A 22,310-nucleotide genomic window follows, 5' to 3' on the forward strand; every position below is an offset into this window, starting at 1 on the left:
AACAGGACAAAAATGTCACAAAAACCTAGACAAATTTAGCTGATGGATCATTAGAAGCTGGAATTTTTGCAATTCAAGTTTTGCGAGTCATGCAGTAATCATATGGGGTGGATTTACACACATTGGCAGGTAAGAGCGTCACGTCAAAGACCACCAGGTAACTACTCCAAAAAATTACGGTAAACAGAACAAATGCCCAGGATATTATACACTGTCTGTGCCCAATACATAACCAGTATCTGCTTGCCGCATTATTACATTGGTATTTGATCCGCCAGTCTTTGCCTGTATAAAACCATTACTCGCCACCCTATACCCCACAAAATCTATTACACTCATTGCTCTGGTTTCCGCCCTGTTCCTAAACACAGGGGCGGCAGGTTACTATTACTGGTCACGTATGTATGTGTTTACATTTTAGATTGTAAGCATGCGCTATTATAAGAAAAATAACTAGCATTGCCTAGGAACAAAGACGACCTAATTTGAGTGGAAATTATTTTATTTATTTACAGTTTCTTATATAGCGCAACATATTCCGTTGCGCTTTACAATTGTAAACATCAATAGAACAAAACTGGGTAATAACAGACAGGATATATAGGTAGGAAGGCCCTGCTCGCAGGCTTACAATCTATAGGGAAATAGGCAAATTAACTCTAAATAAGTCCAAGCTGAAGGATATGCATACCTCAATTTAATCATGGAACTTTCATCTCTGTGCGAGTCCAATACTCACAGCACTAAACTTTGTTTTCTGAACTTCATACCTGACTATTCATCCCGAATTGGAGGGAGACTTCCAAATTTCAGGGAGTGCTCCAGCGCTCCTGGGAGAACAGGCCAGTCTCCCAGATCCCATCTACTTGTTTGTCCATTAACATACATATACATTATATATATATATATATATATATATATATATATATATATATATATATATATATATAAACAAAAACCTGTATTTTCTAGTAGTTTTTTCATATGTGTGTGTATGTCACGTTTGACACAACATAATGTGCTAATTCTCTAGTTATGGTGTTTTCCCATTTCACGAGCAGCAGCAGATAAATGAAGGGTTACTTAAAACAGTGTTTAGCTCAAAAGTTCTTAAATACATGTAGACATTGCCAAGCTGCACTCCAGCACGGAGATAGTTAACAGCGTGAGCCTTCATTACAGGGCTGTCTTGTAATAGATTAGGTCTGTGTGCTACTCCCCCACCAACCCCTCCAAACACACTAGAGCTTGTCCTGCCAGGCAGAGACCTGGATCAGATTTCATCTACCCCCTTCCTCCCCCTTCTCCTTCAGCCCGACTCCCCTCCTCCTCCTCCCACCCGCTGGTGTCTTCTTTCCATGTGACCTTGCAGGCTTGATTTACTGGAATCACAGACCCCCTAGAAAGGCAGAGAGAGGGAGAGGAAGGTGGGAGGAGAGATAGAGGGCATTACACAACAAAAGCTAACTCCAGGTCTCTCCCAGCCAGACACCAATAAACACCAGTGTGTACACCCAGCCCAGGTGGAGACTGGAGAGGAGACTGCAGGCTAGATAGAGGCCAGGCAACAGGTCTTCACAATGCAAACTGACATACAACTTAATTGTAGCTGAAATCAGGCAGATCGGGCCTTGGCTAGCAAATCAGAATAGTCAGGAACTGTGATTTAGGAGGAGAGGAAAAAAAAAGGGGGGGGATTTCTGCTTCCAGATTACACAAATTTGTTAGTGTTGGACATTGGCAGCCCATCATTGAATGGTTGCAAGAGTGGGCAAGGAGGTCACCTGTGTGATTCAGACGGTTGACAACTTGATTGGCATGGCTACGCACAGCAATCGAGTATGTCGGCAGCACAACAGTAAGTGAGGAGCTACTAACTGCAAAGTATGAGGCAGCATCCGCACTCTGGACCTCATTCAGAGCCGCTCACAATAAATGCTAGCGCTCGCTCTGAATGAGGGCGGCCGCTTCTATGTTCAGAGCCGGCCTCCTGGATGCTCGCTAGGCTGTGGGTGACCACCCACAGCTTTAGCGAGCGGCCAGGTTGATGGCCGCGATGGTCAAGACCATCGCGACTTGCGACGAGACCCTTGTGGTAGGGTCTCGTCTACCGCAAGCCCCAGTGAGCTTTCGGCTCTATTAGAGTCAGAAGCTCACCACTGACATCACGAGTGTCAGTGGGGCCGCCCCCAAACGGCAGGCGTTCCGTCGGGAACGCCTCCGTTTGGCCAGCCACCCGCCCCGCCTACAAAACGGTGCGAGCTGTCGATCACCATCAACAGCCGCCCCTCTTGAAGTGAGCCCCGGAGCGAGATAATTTCTCTCTCACTCCGGGGCTTGCGCACGTGCAGTGCGGCCGCTGCGCGTGCACAGGGCCACAGCATCAACGCGCTTGAGAGCGGGTCTGAATGAGACACTCTGTCTGCACCGGGACAACAATATTATATATATATATATATATATATATATATATATATATACACACACATATAATTTTTTTTTTTAAATATCCTGGCTTATATATTTGAATATAGTCACTAGCCTTGCTTAATTAAAAACATTTTTAAAAAGTCCCTGGTCTTGCATTGTCGCTTTGGGGGTACTACAATATGCCATATTGTGAGCAAGGGCACTACAATTTATCATACTGAGAACTAGGGGCACTACATTGTGGCACTGTTACCTTGGAGCACTGCAGTTGGGCATAATGTCAACTGGTTAGCACATTATTGTGGCATACTGTGAACTGGAGGCCCTACTATGCATACGGGATGTAGTCAGGAAGCCGACGGCCGGCTTCCCGACTGTCAAATCCCGGCAAGGCACTAATAACAGGCGTCATCAGACCTACGCCGGGAGCCGACGCCCGGCATACCGAACAAAGGTAAACCGGGCGTGGACAGCCGCGGGGTCGGGGAGGGAGGGTTAGGATTTAGGGGGGACTACGCGTTAGGTAGTTGGCAAAAGAAAATACATCTAGGATTCAAAAGTTATACACTCATTCTGCTTCCTAATAGCGGGGTAGGTCAATTCAAGGATCAGTGATCCATTGCTCATCACTAGTGATACAATAATAAAGGTATATACTACTTATAGACTAAGCCCAACACGGTTATTAGCTTTTGTCTTGGGAAATTGGAGAACCATCAAGTAACAATAAAATCATCTGTATATGAAAGAAAAAGAAACCGCTGGGCTTTACAACAGGCCATAAAATCTGCCCCTAGAGACGCGGGTGTGTCACTTCCAGAAGAACAATAGAATGGTCAGGTGTTGACCAATGTCTGCCACTGAGTATAAACGAACATGAATAAACCGTTTAAGCAACATGTTTGCTTAGGCAATCTTGCTTTATGATGGGCCTATTAGGGAGCTTTACAGCCAAAACAGACTAATTATTATATGTGGAAAATGCATTTTATGCTGTACGGTGCTGCAGAACACTTGAGGCGCCCTATAAATAAAAATGTAATAATAATACTCAATGATGAACTATGGATTCATGCAGTGACTTTGCGACACGTGGAAATTAACATTCCCCAATAGTTTTCTTATACCTACCTACTCCACCCCCTTTAAGAGTTGCCAGGAGAAAAAAAGTGAAAGTGAAAATAGTTCGGGACCCTCAGTACACACTGGGCCCTAGGAACCTAGGCTGCATAATAAAGGATCCTTGTCTGACCATTCTTAATAGCCAGACTTTAGTTATAGAACTTGGAATACAAGTGACCTTGTCATGGACTAGGCATGATTGTCTTTCACACAAGAATTTCCCCCATCCAACATAGATAGCACTGCAGGTCCAGCCAACAGGAACAGTGCACCACTGTAGAAAAGGTAGATGTTGTTTGAGAAATGCACAAAGTATATACAGCCGTCTCATGTACCATTTTTCACACTATTAGCTGCAAAACTCAACCTTCTACATAATATACTATTCTAAAAGAACAAAGTTACCAGGAGCTATTCTCAGAATAGCATATGCAGTAAGAGGGCATGGCAGAGGGGAAATACAAGGTCCATGCCACACAACGTACTGAGTAGCTGCTAGGGTTATGCTGACAAAAACAGACAGTTGTTTTCTATGGAACATACTACATCAAAGCAAACCTAAAAATAAAATCAACAAAAGCCCACAGCACCGTATGATATCACCATACAAATTGTGTGCTGGAAAACTCACCATACATCTTGCCTTCATCAGATAAGATGATTTTGCGTCTCCCGCATGGCGGGTATATAGCCAGCGCCTCCTGGAAGCTCTGTTCTATGTCTGGACTCCACACGCCTTCTGCGTCGTTGTCTAGGCTCTTCTCCATGGAGTCTCCCAAGTCCCCCGTGCTCTCGGCTGGGCTGCCAGCTTCACTCCACCCATTGGGGTCCATGCTTGGGACAGGAGGGAAAGGAGAGGCTCCTCCAAGCCTCGCCCCACTAAAGAGGACTCAGCAAATTCTGCAAAACAAGAGAACAATCCCATTAATATAATGAAAAACAACACAAATGTCAATCGATCTATAAACAAAATCAAAACTGAATATATTTAATTTTAAATCAAGGTAATAAGCAGTTTTTAACCGTGGATAAACAGTTTTACTTGTAGCATCACATCTTGTTATGCACCCATACTTGGGTGTGATTGTAAGTCTATAAACAAATAATGATCATGCCAGAAATAACACAATAGCAGTGACGTGTGGTGAGGTCAATGGCGGCGCGGCACACATGGAGATGGGTCTGAGTGCAGGGAGCCTGTCTCACCCCCTACTCACTGTAACTCTTTACTCACTACACTGAGCTTCGGTGTCCATTGATTCTCCTACCTGCATCATTGTGTCTTCTCTTGCTTCTGCTGAGCTCCAATCTCTAAACACTGCAGTTCACTTCCTGGTCACATCACACATCCAAGGCGTCCATCAGTACTCAAGATACGCCCCCCATACTCAGAGGCATGCCTCTATTAGTTATTTTTCTGTGCAGCTTACTGCCCATGGTCTGGCCCCGCCCCCAGCTCTGCAAGCAGTTTCTGACTATACAGCAGCGAGGCTGAGCTGTTGCTGCCTCATCTCTCGTCTCCCTGCAGTCCCAGGGAGCTCCACAAAGCTGGTGAGTATTAACTATAAAAAATTATTACAATAAACAAAGAAGATGTTTATAAAAGTTATAAATATCTACTTCGTATTATTCTAATAATTTTCTTATCAAATCTCAGGAGTATCACAGGGAAGGCTCTGCCTCCCCTGCCTGCACATCTCTGCATAATTTGACACATCCAATTACATTGTGCATATTTACTAGGGGTGGGCAAAATACGTCCCGCAAGCTAATCCTACCTGGCCCACTGCCTCTCACCACTGCACAATGACAAGTGGCCCGACCAGCCACTTGTCATTGCGCCACAGTACATCAGACCCGCGTCCGCCATTGAGAACAATCTGGTGCAGCCAGGAGCAGCTGTATGCTCCCGGCTACACACTCACCAGTTCAGTGGTGCACTGCTGTGTGACGGTCTCCCAGCTCCCCCTATCAGAGCAGCACTTGATGAGTGCTTGCCTCGGAAGTTTAGTAGCAGATTTTGGTTTAAATAATGCTTTGTATTTAATATTATTGCTCCTTTAAATCCAGAATCCCAAACCGCCCAAAGCGCAGTGGCTTTGAAATCGCTGTGTTGTTAATTTACCCAGTCTCCAGGAATATGTGCATACGTGACTAGGGCCGTCAAGAGCAGTCAAATGCCCAGGTACTCCCAAGAAATTGTAATTTGTGTGATATTTTTATGTGTAATCCCGGGCATCCACTACTTTATTACATAGAGCGATTGCACGATTAAGACATCGTAATCGTGCAATCGTTCAGTAATCGGGCACACATCGGGGATGTAAATGTCGGAAACAACCAGCGAAGCGCGCTCCCGCTGGTCGTTTCCGACATCAATCATCGCCCGAACATGCTGGTCAACCTGATGATAACGTCAGGTTGAGCATGTTAGGGGATGATTGATGTGCCTACACTGACCGACTGCTCGTTCAGTGTAGGCACAGCACAGACTGAGAAACGACTGCACAATTACAATGTCGTATTCGTGCAGTCGTTTCAAAGTCTGCTAGTGGATGTGCCCCATTAGAGTAGGGGTTGAGCAAAATACAGCCTATTCCGCCCACTTTTCTTACATACGCAACTATCATCATTAGTAGGACTTACACAGGCCTTTTTTTATTTTGCATGCGGCCCTCGCATGTTCACTGAAAGTGTTAAGTGGCCCCCAAGCTGAAAAAAATGCTCACCCCTGATATATGCCATAACCCATAGCAACCAGGTGTTAGCAATTTTATAAATGGTGCTTAAAAAAAAAAAAAACTACAATCTGATAGGTTTGCTATAGGTCTGTACTGCACAGTGTTATGGAGATGGAAATATTTTAAATGAAGGTACAGGTTGATTAAATGAGGGTCACTTAAAATGTGACTCCACCAATTATTTTTTCTTTATATGCTGGATGCCAGTCTTTATTAGTTGTGCCAAATACTTGACCAGCTGTGTTAATCCTTTGGAGAACATTGATGCCTATGTAAAGCTTAAGGGCACAGCTCCTGGGGGTGGAAAGTTAGTAGTCTATTATCCTGAGCCAGCTCCCCGTTTGCTCAAGTGATCCGAATTCCTGGAATGACAGATGGGCGGAGTCCATGCTATAAGTGGAGCCCTTAAAATTATCAAGTACTGAAAATAATGGGGAGAAAAAGCAAAACTGCTGGCTAGACCTAATCTTATTCTGTTATGCTGTTAAATTCGAGCTGGCTCACTACAGCCCAAAACATAAATGAGCAATGGACTTGGATTACTCTACTATTTTATTGTACATTAAAACATTTACCTACTAGCTTGCAGACTAATTAATGTGATGCCCAACATACACAGAGCAAGAAAATGGCATTGTGCAGCAAATATTAAAAAAAAGCAAAAAAAACACAGGCATATTGACAGGGATGGAAATATACAGGAGCAAATCTCCCAAATCCAGGACTGTTCCAGGAAATTAGAGAAGGTCTCACTCTGCAAATTGTTGATAATATGGACATAAACAAAAACACCTGGGTTAAGTGAGGGTCACCAATAATCTTGAAACCAAGAGCTCCCACACAGGTCATGTATGTATAAAAACACTTTGCTGCCCTGGTTGTCTATCATTATAACTAGCATGGCTACATGTGGAGAACTCAGCCATTTTGGAAGAGTGGTGAACAAGGCAGCCACTTGAATCACGAGTAACGCTATCTGCAGGATGTCAGCATAAAATTCTGAGGGAACTCATTAACAGCAGAGCACCACAGTGGATGGTAGTGCATAAAGGTCATGATAACTGGGGATTCATTTGAAGTGCAAGGCAAAACAGGCAAGCAACTTCAAACTGTGGCGCAAGCTGCCATCGCTATGATGAGAAGCAATCAGATAGGAATTCCACAGTGTAGGGATATCATAGTCAGACTACAAGGCATATAAGCCCCCATTTACTAACAAGGTTTATCACCAAAATGAGGGATACATCAGGCTTGCCGATATTTAGCTCCCTCCTTCCGGGAGGGAGCTGTCGGGCATGCATGGCTGGGGGTGTGAAGCAGTCAAAGGGGGCGGGACCCGGCAGGTGACGTAACATTGGGGGCGGAACATGGGGCGTGGTAGCACGATCGCGTCATCGTGGCTCCGCCCCCTCTTCACAATGCCGTGATTAATGGCATTCTGCAGCCGGGGGCGGAGCCACGATAACGCGATTCAGCGCGAATCGCGTCACCGGCCCCCCTGCTGCCGTGGGTTTTCTCTTATAAGCGCGGGGGGGTGCGGCGATTGCGGACACATCGCCGGGGGCCAGGAGGATTGCCTGCCTTCCCGGGAGGTCGGGAGCGGCACCCGATTTTCGGGAGGCTCCCGACCAAATCGGGAGGGTAGGCAAGTATGGGATACATTTCACTGTGTATGATAAATGGTGCTCCAGCCAATCAGCTCCCAACTGTCATTTTTCGAACAGTTGATTGGTGGAAGCTGATTGGCTGGAGCACCATTTATCATACACAGTGAAATGTAGCCCTCATTTTGGTGATAAAACTCGTTCGTAAATAAGGCCCTAAATGCTCACTACTGCACACCCGGCAATGCACTTGTGAGTTCAGTGGCAAAAACATGCAGGCAAGCAGTGAAGAAAGGAATAGTGGGCAGACATACAGATCAGTAAACGTGTGGCACAATCCTAAAGTCTACTACAACCGTAAGGAATTGTTTCCAGCAGAGAACATTGTGGTTTAGTAGATTTTGTAGGAAATATTTTCCTGACATGGATTTAGTGCAGTTATTATCTTAGAAGATGAGGTCATTGTTACCGCTACGTGAACCAGGTGGGGAAAAAAAAAAAATCAAGAAGGCGAATTATGTGGGGTATCTCATACCCCATGATATACTTCAGCCATGCTGCCCATTCTAATGGATTAGTATGTGGAATTGCACAGGTTTAGGGAAAACGCTCTACAATAATGGGCTAACAGAACAATATTGCTGAAAACATTGCAGTCTGTGTGGCAATCTTTATTAGTTGATACAGACAGTGTTGGCATTGGTCTTATACAAAACATGAAAACTCCTAGATCTGAGATGAAGCAATCATGAGTTGCTAGTTGCGACATTGATCTGTCTGCAAGTTTACTTACAGCAGACAAATCCAGCCACACACCACCATTATGATGTTAATTTTTAACCTGGCTTTAATAAGAAGCTCAGGCTGTTTGACAGCTTTGGTTAAAGATGTTTTGTTTAGTTTAACTACTTCGAAACCAGTACCAATTACTGTATAGTAAATACGATCTTTGCCATTCCTAAGCAATGATCACCACAAAGTATTATGATATTAGCTTAGATTAGGAAAACCTTCTATGTTTAACTTATTATTTGAGTGATGTAAAATAAAAACCATTTATGACAGAAGTTCTTGTCCTTGCGTCCTCCTAAATGGGAGATTGGTACGAAAGATACTGCTAGCTAAATGTGTGTACACACCTGACAGATATATCTGCAGATGATGGCTGTTCCTACACACTGAACGACCAGCATCATCTGCATGCTGCAGCGGGTCGGACCGGACTGGGGGCGGGTAGGGGGCGTTGCCTAATCATGGAAGGTGTGGCCACGCCCCCTTAGGGGGGAAAAAACATTTGCGCCGCGGTGCTGCATGCTGGGGAGGGGGGAGCGCTGTGTGCCCCTCAGCCCATCGCACAGCCAATGGGGGGCGCGATCACTCACCCCCTTTGGCATAGGAGACTGCTCGGGCTGCTGCTTTCTCCCAATGCTGCAGTCTCCCAATGCAGCCCAGCACACAGCAGCGTGGTTTGCGCAAAAGGGTTGGAGCCTATTGAAATCGGGGCGGAACCTCGCGGCTTCCCCCATTTTCGTCACTTTGGGGGCGTGCCCAGCACTCTCCGAGATGCTGGCAGCCCCCAGGCTCTCCTTACACAAGAGAACAGATGCCGTACGCAGAGCAGCGGTTTGTGCTCTCCCAAACTTCCCCCACACCGCGGGACATTGCGACCCGCAGGTGGGACAGCGGGACAGTCCCAGAAAAACGGTAATGTCCCGCTGGATGCGGGACAGTTGGGAGGTATGAGATATATTGGCCGATCAATTGATTGGCCAGTGTGTACCCAGCATTAGACCTAACTGCCATGTAAGGCTCTAGCCAAGAGACATATACACATTACTCCCAACTCCATACAAACACAGAAACAATATTATATTGACATTTTATTTTGATAAAGTAGTGAACAAAATCCTATACTCAAAAGTACCAAATATCCCTTCTGCTAATCACAAAACAAAGAAATTTAAATCTCTAATGGAGGGTACACACGATATGAAGATATGAACGATAACAATTGTAAAAATCGTTACATCATGCATCGACGAACGATGCGTGTGCCCGCATGACAGATAACGATAATTGATATCGACTGTGTTTGCAGTCAGATTTGGACGATTTCATTCATTTAAATACGGTCAGAAATCGTTCATCATTAATGAGATCGTTGGTAAAATCGTTCATCATTGATCTAGCAAGTCTGACAGTGTGTATGCACCATTAGAGAGGAATTCAATTGAATGCGACGCTGATTAGTGCCGGGAATGAGTGCACAAAGCTATTCACTTGTTTGCATCGTGTCCAGCACTTAAGTCGAGAGATGCCATTTACCGCGCCTAATGCCAGGGGTTTTGTTGCATTAAACAACATTTTCCGACTTAAGTTCCGGGCACGATGCGGTTAGCTCATGCGGCAAGCCCGTAACTAGCATCGCCACACTAGTTTAGCCGGATTTCTGCTCACACCTCAGGATGAGGCCAGCAGAGATCCTCAAGTCGTGGGTTTACAGCCCAGGCGATTGAAATTTCCCCCTAAGAGACATAGGGCCTGATTCAGACCTGCTCGCACTGCGCGAGCACCGGAGCAAGCGAGAAATCACTCTCTCCGGCGCTCGCATCCAAAAGGGGTGGCTGACCATGTTGATTGACAGCTCGCCCCGTTTGTTAGGCGAGTCGGGGTGGGGGGGGTGTCTGGCCAAACGGAGCCGATAGAACGCCAGCCATTTGGGGGCGGCCCCACTGACATCACGATGTGGTGATGAGCCAGAAGCTCACTGGGGCTTGCGGGAACGAGACCCTACCACAAGGATCTTGTCGCAAGTCAGATGGTCGCGACCATCACCGGGCTGTTCGCAGCTATACGAGCGGCCAGGAGGCCGATATATATATAAAAAAAAAAAAAAAAAAGCGGCTGCCCTGATTCAGAGAGAGAGCTCGCTTTTTGCCAGCGGCTCTGAATCAGGCCCATAGGCCCGTATTCAATTTGAGGCGAAAAGTCCGGATCCGCGGTACTTTTTCACCGATGACGTTATTTTTGCCGGTTTTGCATGTACCCCGTATTCAATTTGAAAGACCTTCCGCCTAGGTGGAAAGTAAATGCAATGTACTAGGCGAAAAAGTTTTGCCTATGAATAGCAAGAGGAAAAAACTGCAGAATTGGGGATTTGGGGTGCAACGTTGCGGGAACCCCTGTGCAGCCTTCAGACAGTCCCCCAAAGGTAAACTGTGTCTAAAAGATTTTTTGAAAAAAAAAAACAACTTTTAAGGACACCCCAAAAAATGACTTTGAAAAAGGGGGAGAAAAAAAAAATACATTCAAATTGAACACGAGGTACAGCGGCACGATACTTTTCCGCCTCCAAAACAGGCGAAGTAGCCGAAAAGTCTGGGACGCGAAAAAGTATTGCGGCTCGGCTCAAATTGAATACGGCTCATAGAGACATTACTGCCAAGCAAACACTCTAATATAATTTAATCCACTAGGAGTCAATTACCATAATTGCATAAAAGCATAAGAAATCAATATGGCAACTCCCATTTGTTTTAATTCTAGTCTAGACCCTACAGAAGGGTTGGGTACGGGATCCTAGCAGTTAGGATGCCAACGGTCAGAATACAGACAGTGGCATACCGACACTAGAGTCCAGAGAGCATTTGTTAAGTAGCCCTTACCCTAACCCACCCACCTTTCTCACAGCCTAACCCTAACCCCCCCCTGCAGGTTAACCCTAACCCTCCCCTCACGCAGCCTAACCACCCCCCGCAGCCTAACCCTCACCCTCCCGCAGCCGAACCTCCCCTCCCGCAGCCGAACCCTAACTTTTCCCTCCCACAGCCAAACCCTAACCCTCCGCTCCTGCAGCCTAACCCTCCCCTCACGCAGCCTAACCCTCACCCTCCCGCAGCCTAACCCCCCCTCCCGCAGCCAAACCCTAACCCTCCTCCCCCCCCCCCCCCCGGCAGCCAAACCCTAACCCTCTCCTCCCACAGCTTAACCCTAACCCGACCCTGCAGCCTAATTCTGACCCTCCTCGATAGTGCATAACCATAATCGTCGGGATGCCAGTGGTCAGGATTCAGACTGCTGCCGGGATTCCGGCAAAGGGATTCTAGCTGCCGGCATCCTGACCGTCAGTATGCCTACTTCATCCCAGAATGAGCTATGGCCAAATCAATTGCTGAATATTCTCAAAATACATTGAAAATAAGCCTACTAGTAAAAACAGTATGAGGGAGGGAAGATCTAAGAATCCTACTAAAAAGGACGGGTGGAGAAGTTGCCATAACAACTAAACTAACTAGCTATCATTTACTAAGTATATTCTATATAATGATAGCTACAGATTGATGCATCTCTTCCATAGGGTCACTAAATCCAAGTCAGAAGATTATCCAATTGGTAAAGGCATTTTATATAATTTTCCAACCAACATGGCAATCATGTGATTGATTTTTAATAGATTATTAGGCATCATGGGAGTCTATGTACAGTGGTTCCCAAACTTTTTTGAATCATGGCACCCCTGAGCCAAAAGTTTTTACTGAGAAATTTAGCAAATATTGTGCTTATACAGTATGGTATACCAGGGCCGGCTCCAGGGGTCTGAGCACCCTGTGTATGCCCGGTACATAGTGCCCTGCAATCGACCGAAATTGGGAGCGTGGCCTCATTACCATAGGCCACGCCCCCTAAGTGACACTATTTGGAGGCGTGCCATGACAAATAACGTCAGGCTGGGGGTAAAGCCCAGCCCTCCGTCACTGGCTGGGCTTCCCCCAGCCCTCTCCAATCTGTGAATGGATGCCGCGCGCATGCGCACTGCATCCATTCACACTCCAGGGTCCGGTACCGCCGCACAGCTGCGGCGGTGGGGGTCCCCAACCTCTCGATTTGAGCACCCAAGGGCCACTTCGGCCCTCGGGTGGAACAGTGGGACGGTACTGTCCCGCTGAAATCAGGATGTTGGGGAGGGGTGCGCCCTCTATGGGTGACGCCCCTGTGCGACCGCACTGTTCGAACACCCCTAGAGCCGGCCCTGTGGTATACCCTTAGGTTCAGTTATGTGGTGGTTGACAGGGCTGTGCTTTTTTTTTTGTCTTGGCAGTCATCAGGTTTTGCCCATCACACTGGCTAAAGATCATTTTATTTGGTACTGGACCACCAACGTGAAGGGTTCCACGGCACCCAGTTTGGGAACCACTGTACTAAGCCTTTGAGGGAGATAAAGTGGATGGCGATAAAGAGCCAACCAACCAGCTCCTTTCAAACACAGCCTGTTACATGGCAGTTAGGAGCTGATTGGCTGGTACTCTATTGCCATCTAAGGCTTAGTAAATAGACCCCTAAGATTGCTTAGAACCAAACAGTTTGTAATATCGGACCACTTGCATGTGTAGCCAGGTTTATTTCTGATCCAGGAGCTTATCTGTTGTAGCAACTAGCATTCTCTGTTTACTGGTCTCTTACAAATATACTGCTCCCTCCCCAAATGCCTTATAATACTGGCATTTAAGTGATCTTAAATAAATCTATGGAGAATATAGTAAGCACAGAAGTGAGACATTCTAAACACAGATGAAGAATTTCATCTCTCCAAGAGGATGACTGTGTCCGCTGTTTAACACACGCACACACGTAATGAACATGAAACATATCAAAATCAATACAATTACCCAAAAGAAGACTGCTACAACCATTTATAAAAAATTTATAAAATGGCCCCACATTTAAAAGCGTATTTTCAGCTTTTCTTATGCGCTATGCTGTACAGGGATCAATTTGCTGAGCATTGCATAGATCTTTGTTTTATAAATACTTTTTCAAATACAGGGGACTTTTAAAAACAATCCCTTTAGTGTAATCTTCACCATTTCTTCAGTTTGGTTTAACAACAAAACTGCAAATTAACATGTCATTTTATTGCAATAATTTGTTGCGCTTACAGCAATGTATAATGGGCGAACAATGTCAAACAAGGAAGCAAAGGGGAAAAAAAAACAAAAACAATTGTCTTTAACTCAGACAACCTACCCACACAACACCACAGAACAGGCAGCCTTTTCCCGGCCGGTGGGCAGTTCTTAGAATACAAGGACAGGTTGACCTCGGCCGCAATGAGAGGGTCTGTCAGGCTGCCAGACTGCAGCAGGTGTGAAATAAGCCCATGACATTGGAGTCACTGGCAGGGATGGGGCACAGCCGCCTTTTAAACATAGAACCTATATAGTTTTATAGGGCTGTCAAAAATGCTACGGATACCAAAGAAAAGAGTTAATAAAGAATACAATTCATATTATTAAAAGCTTCAACAAACCTTTCCTTTCTGGATACACTTCACAACCATTATAATGAACTGAAATGACTCTTAAATTCCCATAGTTGGGGCAGGGGGATGATCTTTTTCGGGAAGCAATCGGGAAGCCGACTGCCTATATACCGGCAGCCGGCTTCCCGACTGTCTTATCCCGGCAAGGGTGAAATGCCGGGTGTCTAGATGTAGACGCCCGCATTTCCCCGACGCCGGGAGACTAGCGCCCGGCATCACGATCGTAGTGATGCCGGGCACCGCGAGCGGACAGCCGCGGGGGGGGAGGGTTAGGGCTCCCGGGGGGGACTTACCATTAGGCACCCCCCCGGGAGGGTTAGGCTAGGGGGAGGGAGGGTTAGGGTCAGGCACCCCCGGGGGGGGACTTAGGTTTAGGCAGCGGGGAAGGGGGTGGTTAGGGTTAGGCACTTGGGGGGAAGTTAGGGTTAGGCACCCCTAAGGAGGGTTAGGTTAGTGGATACTTACCGATCCACGATCGGGATTTCCAGCGCTGTCAGGCTTCCGCTGCGTCGCACTCTGCTCCTGTCGGGCTGCCGCTGACGGGAATCGAACCGCCGGCCATGCGGCCGGCGGTATTTCATACCCATTCCTCTTTTTCACCCTTACAAATTATAATTTATAGTGTTATTAGTTAAAATCTGTAGCAAATTCTAATGAAATGTCAATAGAACACATTTAAACACCAGGGGGTATATACACTAAAGTTTAGAAGTGGAGTTGTTGCCCATAGCAACCAATCAAATTCTACTTCATATATCATTTATCTAGTGATCCTAGCGCCTTCTAGAAGATAATAGCTAGAATCTGATTGGTTGCTATGGGCAACAGCTACACTTTTATAAACCTGCACTTTAGTAAATATACTCCCAAGATTTTGTCAATTTTCTTCAGCCACTTATGAGGTATCCCCAGGAACGGATATAGGGCCCCATTTACTAACAAAATATAACCCCTTTAGCACTCGCTAAAGGGGTTATACCATCTTCCTGTATTTAGTAAACCGCGTTAATCTTAGATTACCGATGCTTTTACAGCAGCGCTCTCGCCATCTTTTAGATGGTGACAGCGATGAGGGCCCCATTGCCGGCAATGTAGACCAGGCGGTGCCTTTCCGGTTTCAGCGAATCCTTCCAGGCACTGCCGGGTCTCCGTGTCCTGCGCATGCGCAGACGGACCGTCGCACATGCGCATAACACTCAAGCCCAGTCACTGGCCAGCAGCGCAGCGGAGGACCTCACTGAGTACTTCACTTGACCGGAGGGGTAAGTATTACTAAATACCAGTGGAATTTTCGTTAGTATCACAGCGATACTAAATGAAAATTTCCGCTGGTATTTGTGTTAGTTAGTAAATGGGGCCCATAGTTTCTTTAACACAATTCATGAACAATTCTTACCAAACAAGTGCCTCATCAGCTAAATATAATCATACTACAGGCTGCTTTTTAACTTAAAAAAAGTTACAAAACTTAGAACAGTCCATTTTAGCTTTAAGAGGAAGACTACATTGCATAAGGCACAGTATTTTATTATACTTCTTAAGTGCACAGCTTAAAGATAATGTGAATGTTAAAAAGTATTTGCTGTCTTATGTAATCTTACAACTACCTGAATGGCTACTTCTGAACTACTTTGTTCTGACTTTAATTTGGACCCATAATGCCAACAATCAGGGCGATAATGTTCCCTGGGCCAGGCCTGCACCCTACACATGTGACATAAGAATGAGGGGCAGGCCGCCGGGACCAGGAAGAAGCTGAGTGCCAGAGTGTCCTCAGGATGTACCACCAGGGATGCTATAGTGCCACTCCCTAGGTCCTGAGCAGGGGCACCACGCCCACCCCCTAGTTTCAGCACTGCCCATAATTTCAGATCTATTTGAATTTCTGAATTCAAATTTCAATGTCACTGGGCATTTTCTCAAATGTTTATTAATCTGCTTTTTATACTGAAAGTAAGCCTGTGGGACAAAACTGGATTCTGATGTGTTGTAGACAGAGGTGAACTTTATGGTTTGATTGATCATTTAATGTTCTTGGGTTAAATCAGAAAATTCCTAAAAAGGCCTTCACTGCATGTTGCACAGTGGACACAGAAAATTAGGTGGGCAAGGTCTGGCCTGAGGATAAAGGAGAAATTGCAGGGAGCTGAACTGAGGAGATCATCTTCAGTGTTGTGGCTGTGTAAAGTGCAGTGGTGCAGAACTACAGATATACCAATGACAGGAGGACCAAGTACATGTTTGAAGTGGCATCCATATAATTAAATGCCCAAAATATTATTTTCATATTAGTTAAACAAAAAAAATAATGGTTTCCCGTGCCAAAGGAAAAAAAAAAAAATTTGTTGGAAAAAAAATAATCACTAATAATAGTGATCAAGATCAGCATTACCCCAGGACAGATCATTAAAATAATCATGACCAATTAAGAAGTAATCTTTGCTGTGACACTGCAGTAGACTACATTTCAAATAGACGCAATAAAGTTCTAAACTTCTGCGGTGCAGGTTAGTCCTGGCATACAACATGATTTTCTAAAGGTGCTGTTGTTCTGCAGGTTACTTACAATACATTCTTAATTTACCAAAACAAACCCTGAAGAGTAGCCAAGCCCTCTAGGAATACTAGCCTCTAGGATTTGTTTGGACACATCTCATTTTAAAGCACACCTGTCATCTACATCAGGGTTCCTGAAATCCAGTCCTCAGGGACTGCTATTAGCACGTTTTCCATATCCCGTTGCTGGAGCACACATGTATTCATTACTTGCCGACACATTATATAAGATCCACTGGTGGCACTTATGAGATCACTTGGAAAACATGCACTGTTAGTGGTACTTGACAACCGGAAACATAGTGGAGGCAGCCATTTTCTGTGCTGAACAAAGTTATGACCACTCAGATTCCTACTAGACATGTGTGTAGATGCAGACCCCTGTGTTTTGGTTTTGACAAAACCACCCTAAAGTGTTGTGGTTCGGATTCGGTTTTGGATTTCTTTAAAAAAGAATGTAAAAAAAAAAAAAAAAAGAAGATAAGTGGAGAGAGATTATGTACCAACCAATCAGCTGCTGTCATTTTTAAAACACAGCCTGTAAAATGACAGTTAGAAGCCGATTGGTTAGTACAGTACTTCTAGTATCTCTCTCCAAGCTTTGATAAATCTCTCCCAAAAACAGCTAAAATCATGTAACTTGGACCTGTTTTTGTTCCTATAATATTATTAATATCACGAACATTCATTTCCAGTCAATTTTGACCACCTCACAGCACCTGGAATCATGAGGCAGGGACTTAAATGCAATCCAAAGCACACGACTTCCGGTTTTTAAATCAGAGTTTCGAATTGCGAGACCTAATTCAGGACTCAATTCTACTCAGAACCCCAAAGTTTGTGTGTTTAGTTTTCTAAAAAAACTGAACTGCTCACCTCTAACTCCTACCAACATATAAGGCATACTTGCCTACCCTCCCAATTGGGCCAGGAGCCTCTCGAAAATCGGGTGTCGTTCCCGGCCTCCCGGAAAGGCATACAAGCTTCCCGGCGGCCTGCCGACCCCTCCGCCCCCCCACATGGTTACAAGAGAAACCCCTGCAGCGGGGGAGGCTGATGATGCGATTCACGCTGAGTTCTGGTAATTTTGTCATTTTGTATAGGGGACGGGGCCAAAATCACGTGATCCCATGGCCACGCCCACAAATGCGGGTAAGCTGTCCGGCCACGCCTCTCTGCTATGCCGATCTGGCTGCTCCCTCCAGGAAGGGTCAGCCAGAATGTCGGCAAGCGTGGTATAAGGGATGTCAATGGTTCTTCATGAATCTCTAGGCTCCATTCCCATACATGCATTCACACAAAATGGCTGCCTGGGTTTGTCAAATTCAATCATATTTTGAAACTTATCTACAGATGCTTTCTATACACCTAGCCTCAATACGTCATGCGGCACAAGACGCCTTATCTGCTTGCGCCGAGCATATTTATTGCCCGAAAAGTGTCTCATTGGCATACGACTGCGACTAAGTCACATTTTCAGGCCAAAAAAAAAAAAGACACTTGGTGCAAGCAGATCGCACGAGACCTGGCGCTCCGAAAAGGGCTGTTGGCACGATTAACAATTTTTGTCATGTGCCTGGCCTCAAGCTCTGTAATAAGCATTCTTATGCAGTATCAAAACCTGCGACAGTCTTAAAGACATGACAACACAATGCACATTTTCACCCTCCAGGTATAGGCTTTACAGTTTTTACTGAACTTATCGGTCTCATCAGACGGCTTAAATCAAAACCAGTCCTTTAATGCCTTGGCAGTTTCAAAACCAGTCACTGTTAAACTAGTAACGCTGTGTAACCCATAACTTTTGCAGCCGAGAACACTTTTGGCCTCATTTTTAGTTAAATAAATATATACATACATACCTATACACACACACACAAAAAAAAAAAAAAAGAGGGGGGGGATGAGGACTGTGTTACACCCTTGTCTCCCCACAATCTCTCCTTAGAGCTTGCACACCCCCGCACACACCGTGGGCAGCCTGTCAAGCAGCACTGACACGCCAGGCCTCCTGCTCTCCAATCTTAGCGCAGAACAGGTGGACTTGCTCCGGGCAGCTGCTTCACATACAATCTGGAGATGCAGGAGTGAGATTACAGTATACAGAGAGCATCAAGGGCAAAGAGGAGGGCACTGAAACTCACAAAGGTTGTAAAGACAGTTTATTAATAAAGATTTCAAATCCAACCACTCCCACAAAAATAACCTAAATCTTTTTACTAGTACAGGTTGAGTCTCCCATACCCAAAATGCTTGGGACCAGGGGTATTTTGCATATCGGAATATTCCGTATTTTGGAATATTTGAATACCATAATGAAATATCTTGGGAATGGGACCCAAATCTAAAACACAGAAATGCATTTATGTTTTATATACACCTTATACACACAGCCTGCCTTGTCATTTTATACAATATTTTCAATCATTTTATGGCTCAAACAAAGTTTGTGTATAAACATGAAATTAATTTATGTGTCATATACACCTTATACACACAGCCTGAAGATAATTTATAGTTTATTTTTAATAATTGTGTGCCTTAGACAAAGTTTGTGTACATTGAACCATCAAAACGCAAAAGGTTTCACTATCTCAGTCATGCTAAAAATATTCCGTATTTCGGAACATTTGGATATGGGAGACTCAACCTGTAATGAAAAATGTCCAAGGCAAAAGGAAAAAGCAAAACAAAAAAAAAAAAAAAAAAAAGGAGACCGAACTGGCTACTAGAAAAAGCTGACAATCTAGGAAAGATGACTACAGATGATGATGATGAAGACTATAGATGATGATGACGACGATGAAGATGACGATAAAAAAGTTACATTTTGTTATTTATCATGCATCATTCATTAACTCAGGTCTCTCACAGCAGCAAACTGTGTGTGGGGGATGTAGTCTTAATGTGTGAACTATACCTATGCTTCCGACCAGTCATTTCCTACGGTCAGTTTGAATGTCGAAAGAAAATGGAATTTCCACTTTCAAAGACTTCTCATACAGAACAGGAATTGTACAAATGTAGAATTTCATTAGCGATGAATGCCATTCTCTAGCTCTGGAAAAACTAAATTCCGTGAAAAATACACATTCTCAATTCAGACTTTTTTCAGTGGAGCGGTGGTATCAGATATTTCATTGGTCACGGCAGGTGTGTCTCTCTTTGCCATTGGCTAGATCTGCTGTGTACAAACAGTTGAATCCAAGGCAAAGACAAGAGCTTGTCTGTTGTCAAAAACAAGGGCAATAAGAACAAATGATGGTGGTAGAATTTTACTCACATTAAGTGAAAATGCATAAAGCTGACCATAAACGCTGAGATCCAGTCACAAAGAACAGTCCACCACCAGATGTGCCTTCAAGCATCTCCACACGTACAGAAATCTTCGATCCTGTCTATTTGACTCTGAAACATCTGACTTAAATACTGTTCAGGTAGGATAAATGGCCATTCATGCTACTAGGTCAGCCTTATTTCGGTGAAACGGATCAAACTGAATGTCACCACTTGTACCTATATTGTAGTGTGTTGTAGATCATCAATGGTGGGAGTGCCATTTAAATACCCCGATTAAAAAAAAAAAAACAACAGTTCCAATAAGAACATTAGGCATTAATAGGTTTCAAAAATTCTTGGGCCAAACAAGAAGTAAAAAATGGAAGCAGCTCACTGCTTAATGGTCTCGTTTCCGATCCTTTGATCCTGTGTCGTCGCTCCTGTCAAACCTTTGTTTTATTCTTCTCTCTTAAAACTTTCTTGCCTCCACTCTCCACTGTGCACAGAGCTGTCAAACAATCTAAACAAGAAAAGTTTCCATGCCAAATATATACAAGGTTTAGACACTCTCGGTGCCTCAACCTTTGATCCTGAGACTATCACCAGATCGCGTGCCACATTTAATGCTCATAAAAGAATACTGCCCTTTATTGTGGCATTAGGGAAGTCACAGTTAAAAAGAAAAATATTAATGGTATTTGCAGCCATTAAATGGATCATTTTCTTTACATAAAAACAAATAAACAAACAATACATGCTTCTTTATAAAACAGTGTATATATGTAAACCTTTACATATATAGGATAAAAAGACCTCTGGTTAGAAATCGTGGTGCCGAAGTACATAAGCCTGCAGCTCCAAGATTTTACAGATAATTGGAAGAAAAAAGGAAACAAAACTTAAGAAAAATCAACGCTTACTTTCCAATGCTCCCCAGGAAATGCCCCGCCCCCACAAATCGCGCCATTTTACTGCGACGTGGCCTAATGACATGAAAGCCCGGCCCTGCCCCCTGAAGTAGCGAGCTGTAGACAAGTATTATACATACATAGGGTTTATTTATTACCAATTATTTATATAGTGCACACATATTCCGCAGCGCTTTACAGAGAATAGTTGGCCATTCACATCAGTCCCTGCCCCAGTGGAGCTTACAATCTATGTTCACTATCACATGCTCACACACATACACACTAGGGTTAATTTATGTTTGGAGCCAATTAATCTACCAGTATATTTTTGGAGTGTGGGAGGAAACCGGAGTACCCGGAGGAAACCCACGCAAGCACAGGGAGAATGTACAAACTCCACACAGTTAGGGCCGTGGTGGGAATCGAACACCACGACCTCAATGCTGTGAGGCAGTAACGCTAACCATTACACTGTCTGTGGGTTCAATCCTATTAGTCGCTATAATGTCGCCGATGCGAGTCAACGCGGCAATGGCTGCACATTACAGCAGCCTGGATTGGCTGAATTTTGCTTGCAAACCCATAGGGCTCAGAGCATAATTCTGAGAATTCGGGCTTGGATCAAGTCGCGAAGAGTGCTAGGTGCCGGGCCGTTGCCGGTGTTTTAATGCCGTTGCAACGGTAACTCGCACTTAATAGGATTGACCCCATAGTGTTCCAGTGACGTGCTGTGCGGTCAATTCCTGGGGAGCATACATACTATAAACACAGTTTTTATATCAAAACTCTGAAGCATGACAGGGAGTATGACAGGGGAGGGAGTATGACAGGGGAGGCTCTACCCTGACTGGATGTCCTTGCAGTGCTCACTGGTGAATGCAGTAGAGAAAAAGAACTCACTTCCACTAAACCTTAACCCAGTAAATCCCCTTCTATCTACATCTTATCTCTCCCATCAGATTGTAAACTCATAAATGCAGGGATTCTACACCTCATGTTTCAGTGTTAAGTTCACAGTTTGTGACCTGTTTGCATTACAATTTTCCTGCATTGTACAGCATTGCTGTTGTTCGCTCTTTATAAATACCGTATAGCTGTACATCACTATTAGCTATAAAATACAATAAAAATAATAAAGCACACACTCGCAAACAGATAATAATAATAATAGCACTTGCTAAAATTAAATTTGACTTTTGGAACTCATAACAGGATTATCAATACGAAAACACAAAAAAATAATACAAGAAGATTTTGGTTTGGAAAAGAGCGGAAATACTAGAATAAAAAGTGATGTCCGTTTTAGCTTAAAATCATTCTTATTTAATATTTAAGTGGAACACTAAAA

At 44.5% G+C, this 22,310-nt stretch overlaps 1 protein-coding gene across 2 annotated transcripts in view; it reads right to left on the bottom strand.

Annotated features, from left to right (window-relative positions):
• TEAD2 (TEA domain transcription factor 2) overlaps nucleotides 1–22,310 on the bottom strand; it is a 105,816-nt gene that overhangs the window by 56,750 nt on the left and 26,756 nt on the right. For both annotated transcript variants that reach the window (XM_088450920.1, XM_088450921.1), the window contains exon 2: nucleotides 4,184–4,452. In XM_088450920.1, coding sequence (XP_088307046.1) covers nucleotides 4,184–4,385 — 202 coding nt within the window. In that variant the 5' untranslated portion in view covers nucleotides 4,386–4,452. The remainder of the gene's footprint in view (nucleotides 1–4,183; nucleotides 4,453–22,310) is intronic.

This window comes from Taudactylus pleione, unplaced genomic scaffold, assembly GCF_031769625.1.
Source record: "Taudactylus pleione unplaced genomic scaffold, aTauple2 ptg000535l, whole genome shotgun sequence".
NCBI lineage: Eukaryota > Metazoa > Chordata > Amphibia > Anura > Myobatrachidae > Taudactylus > Taudactylus pleione.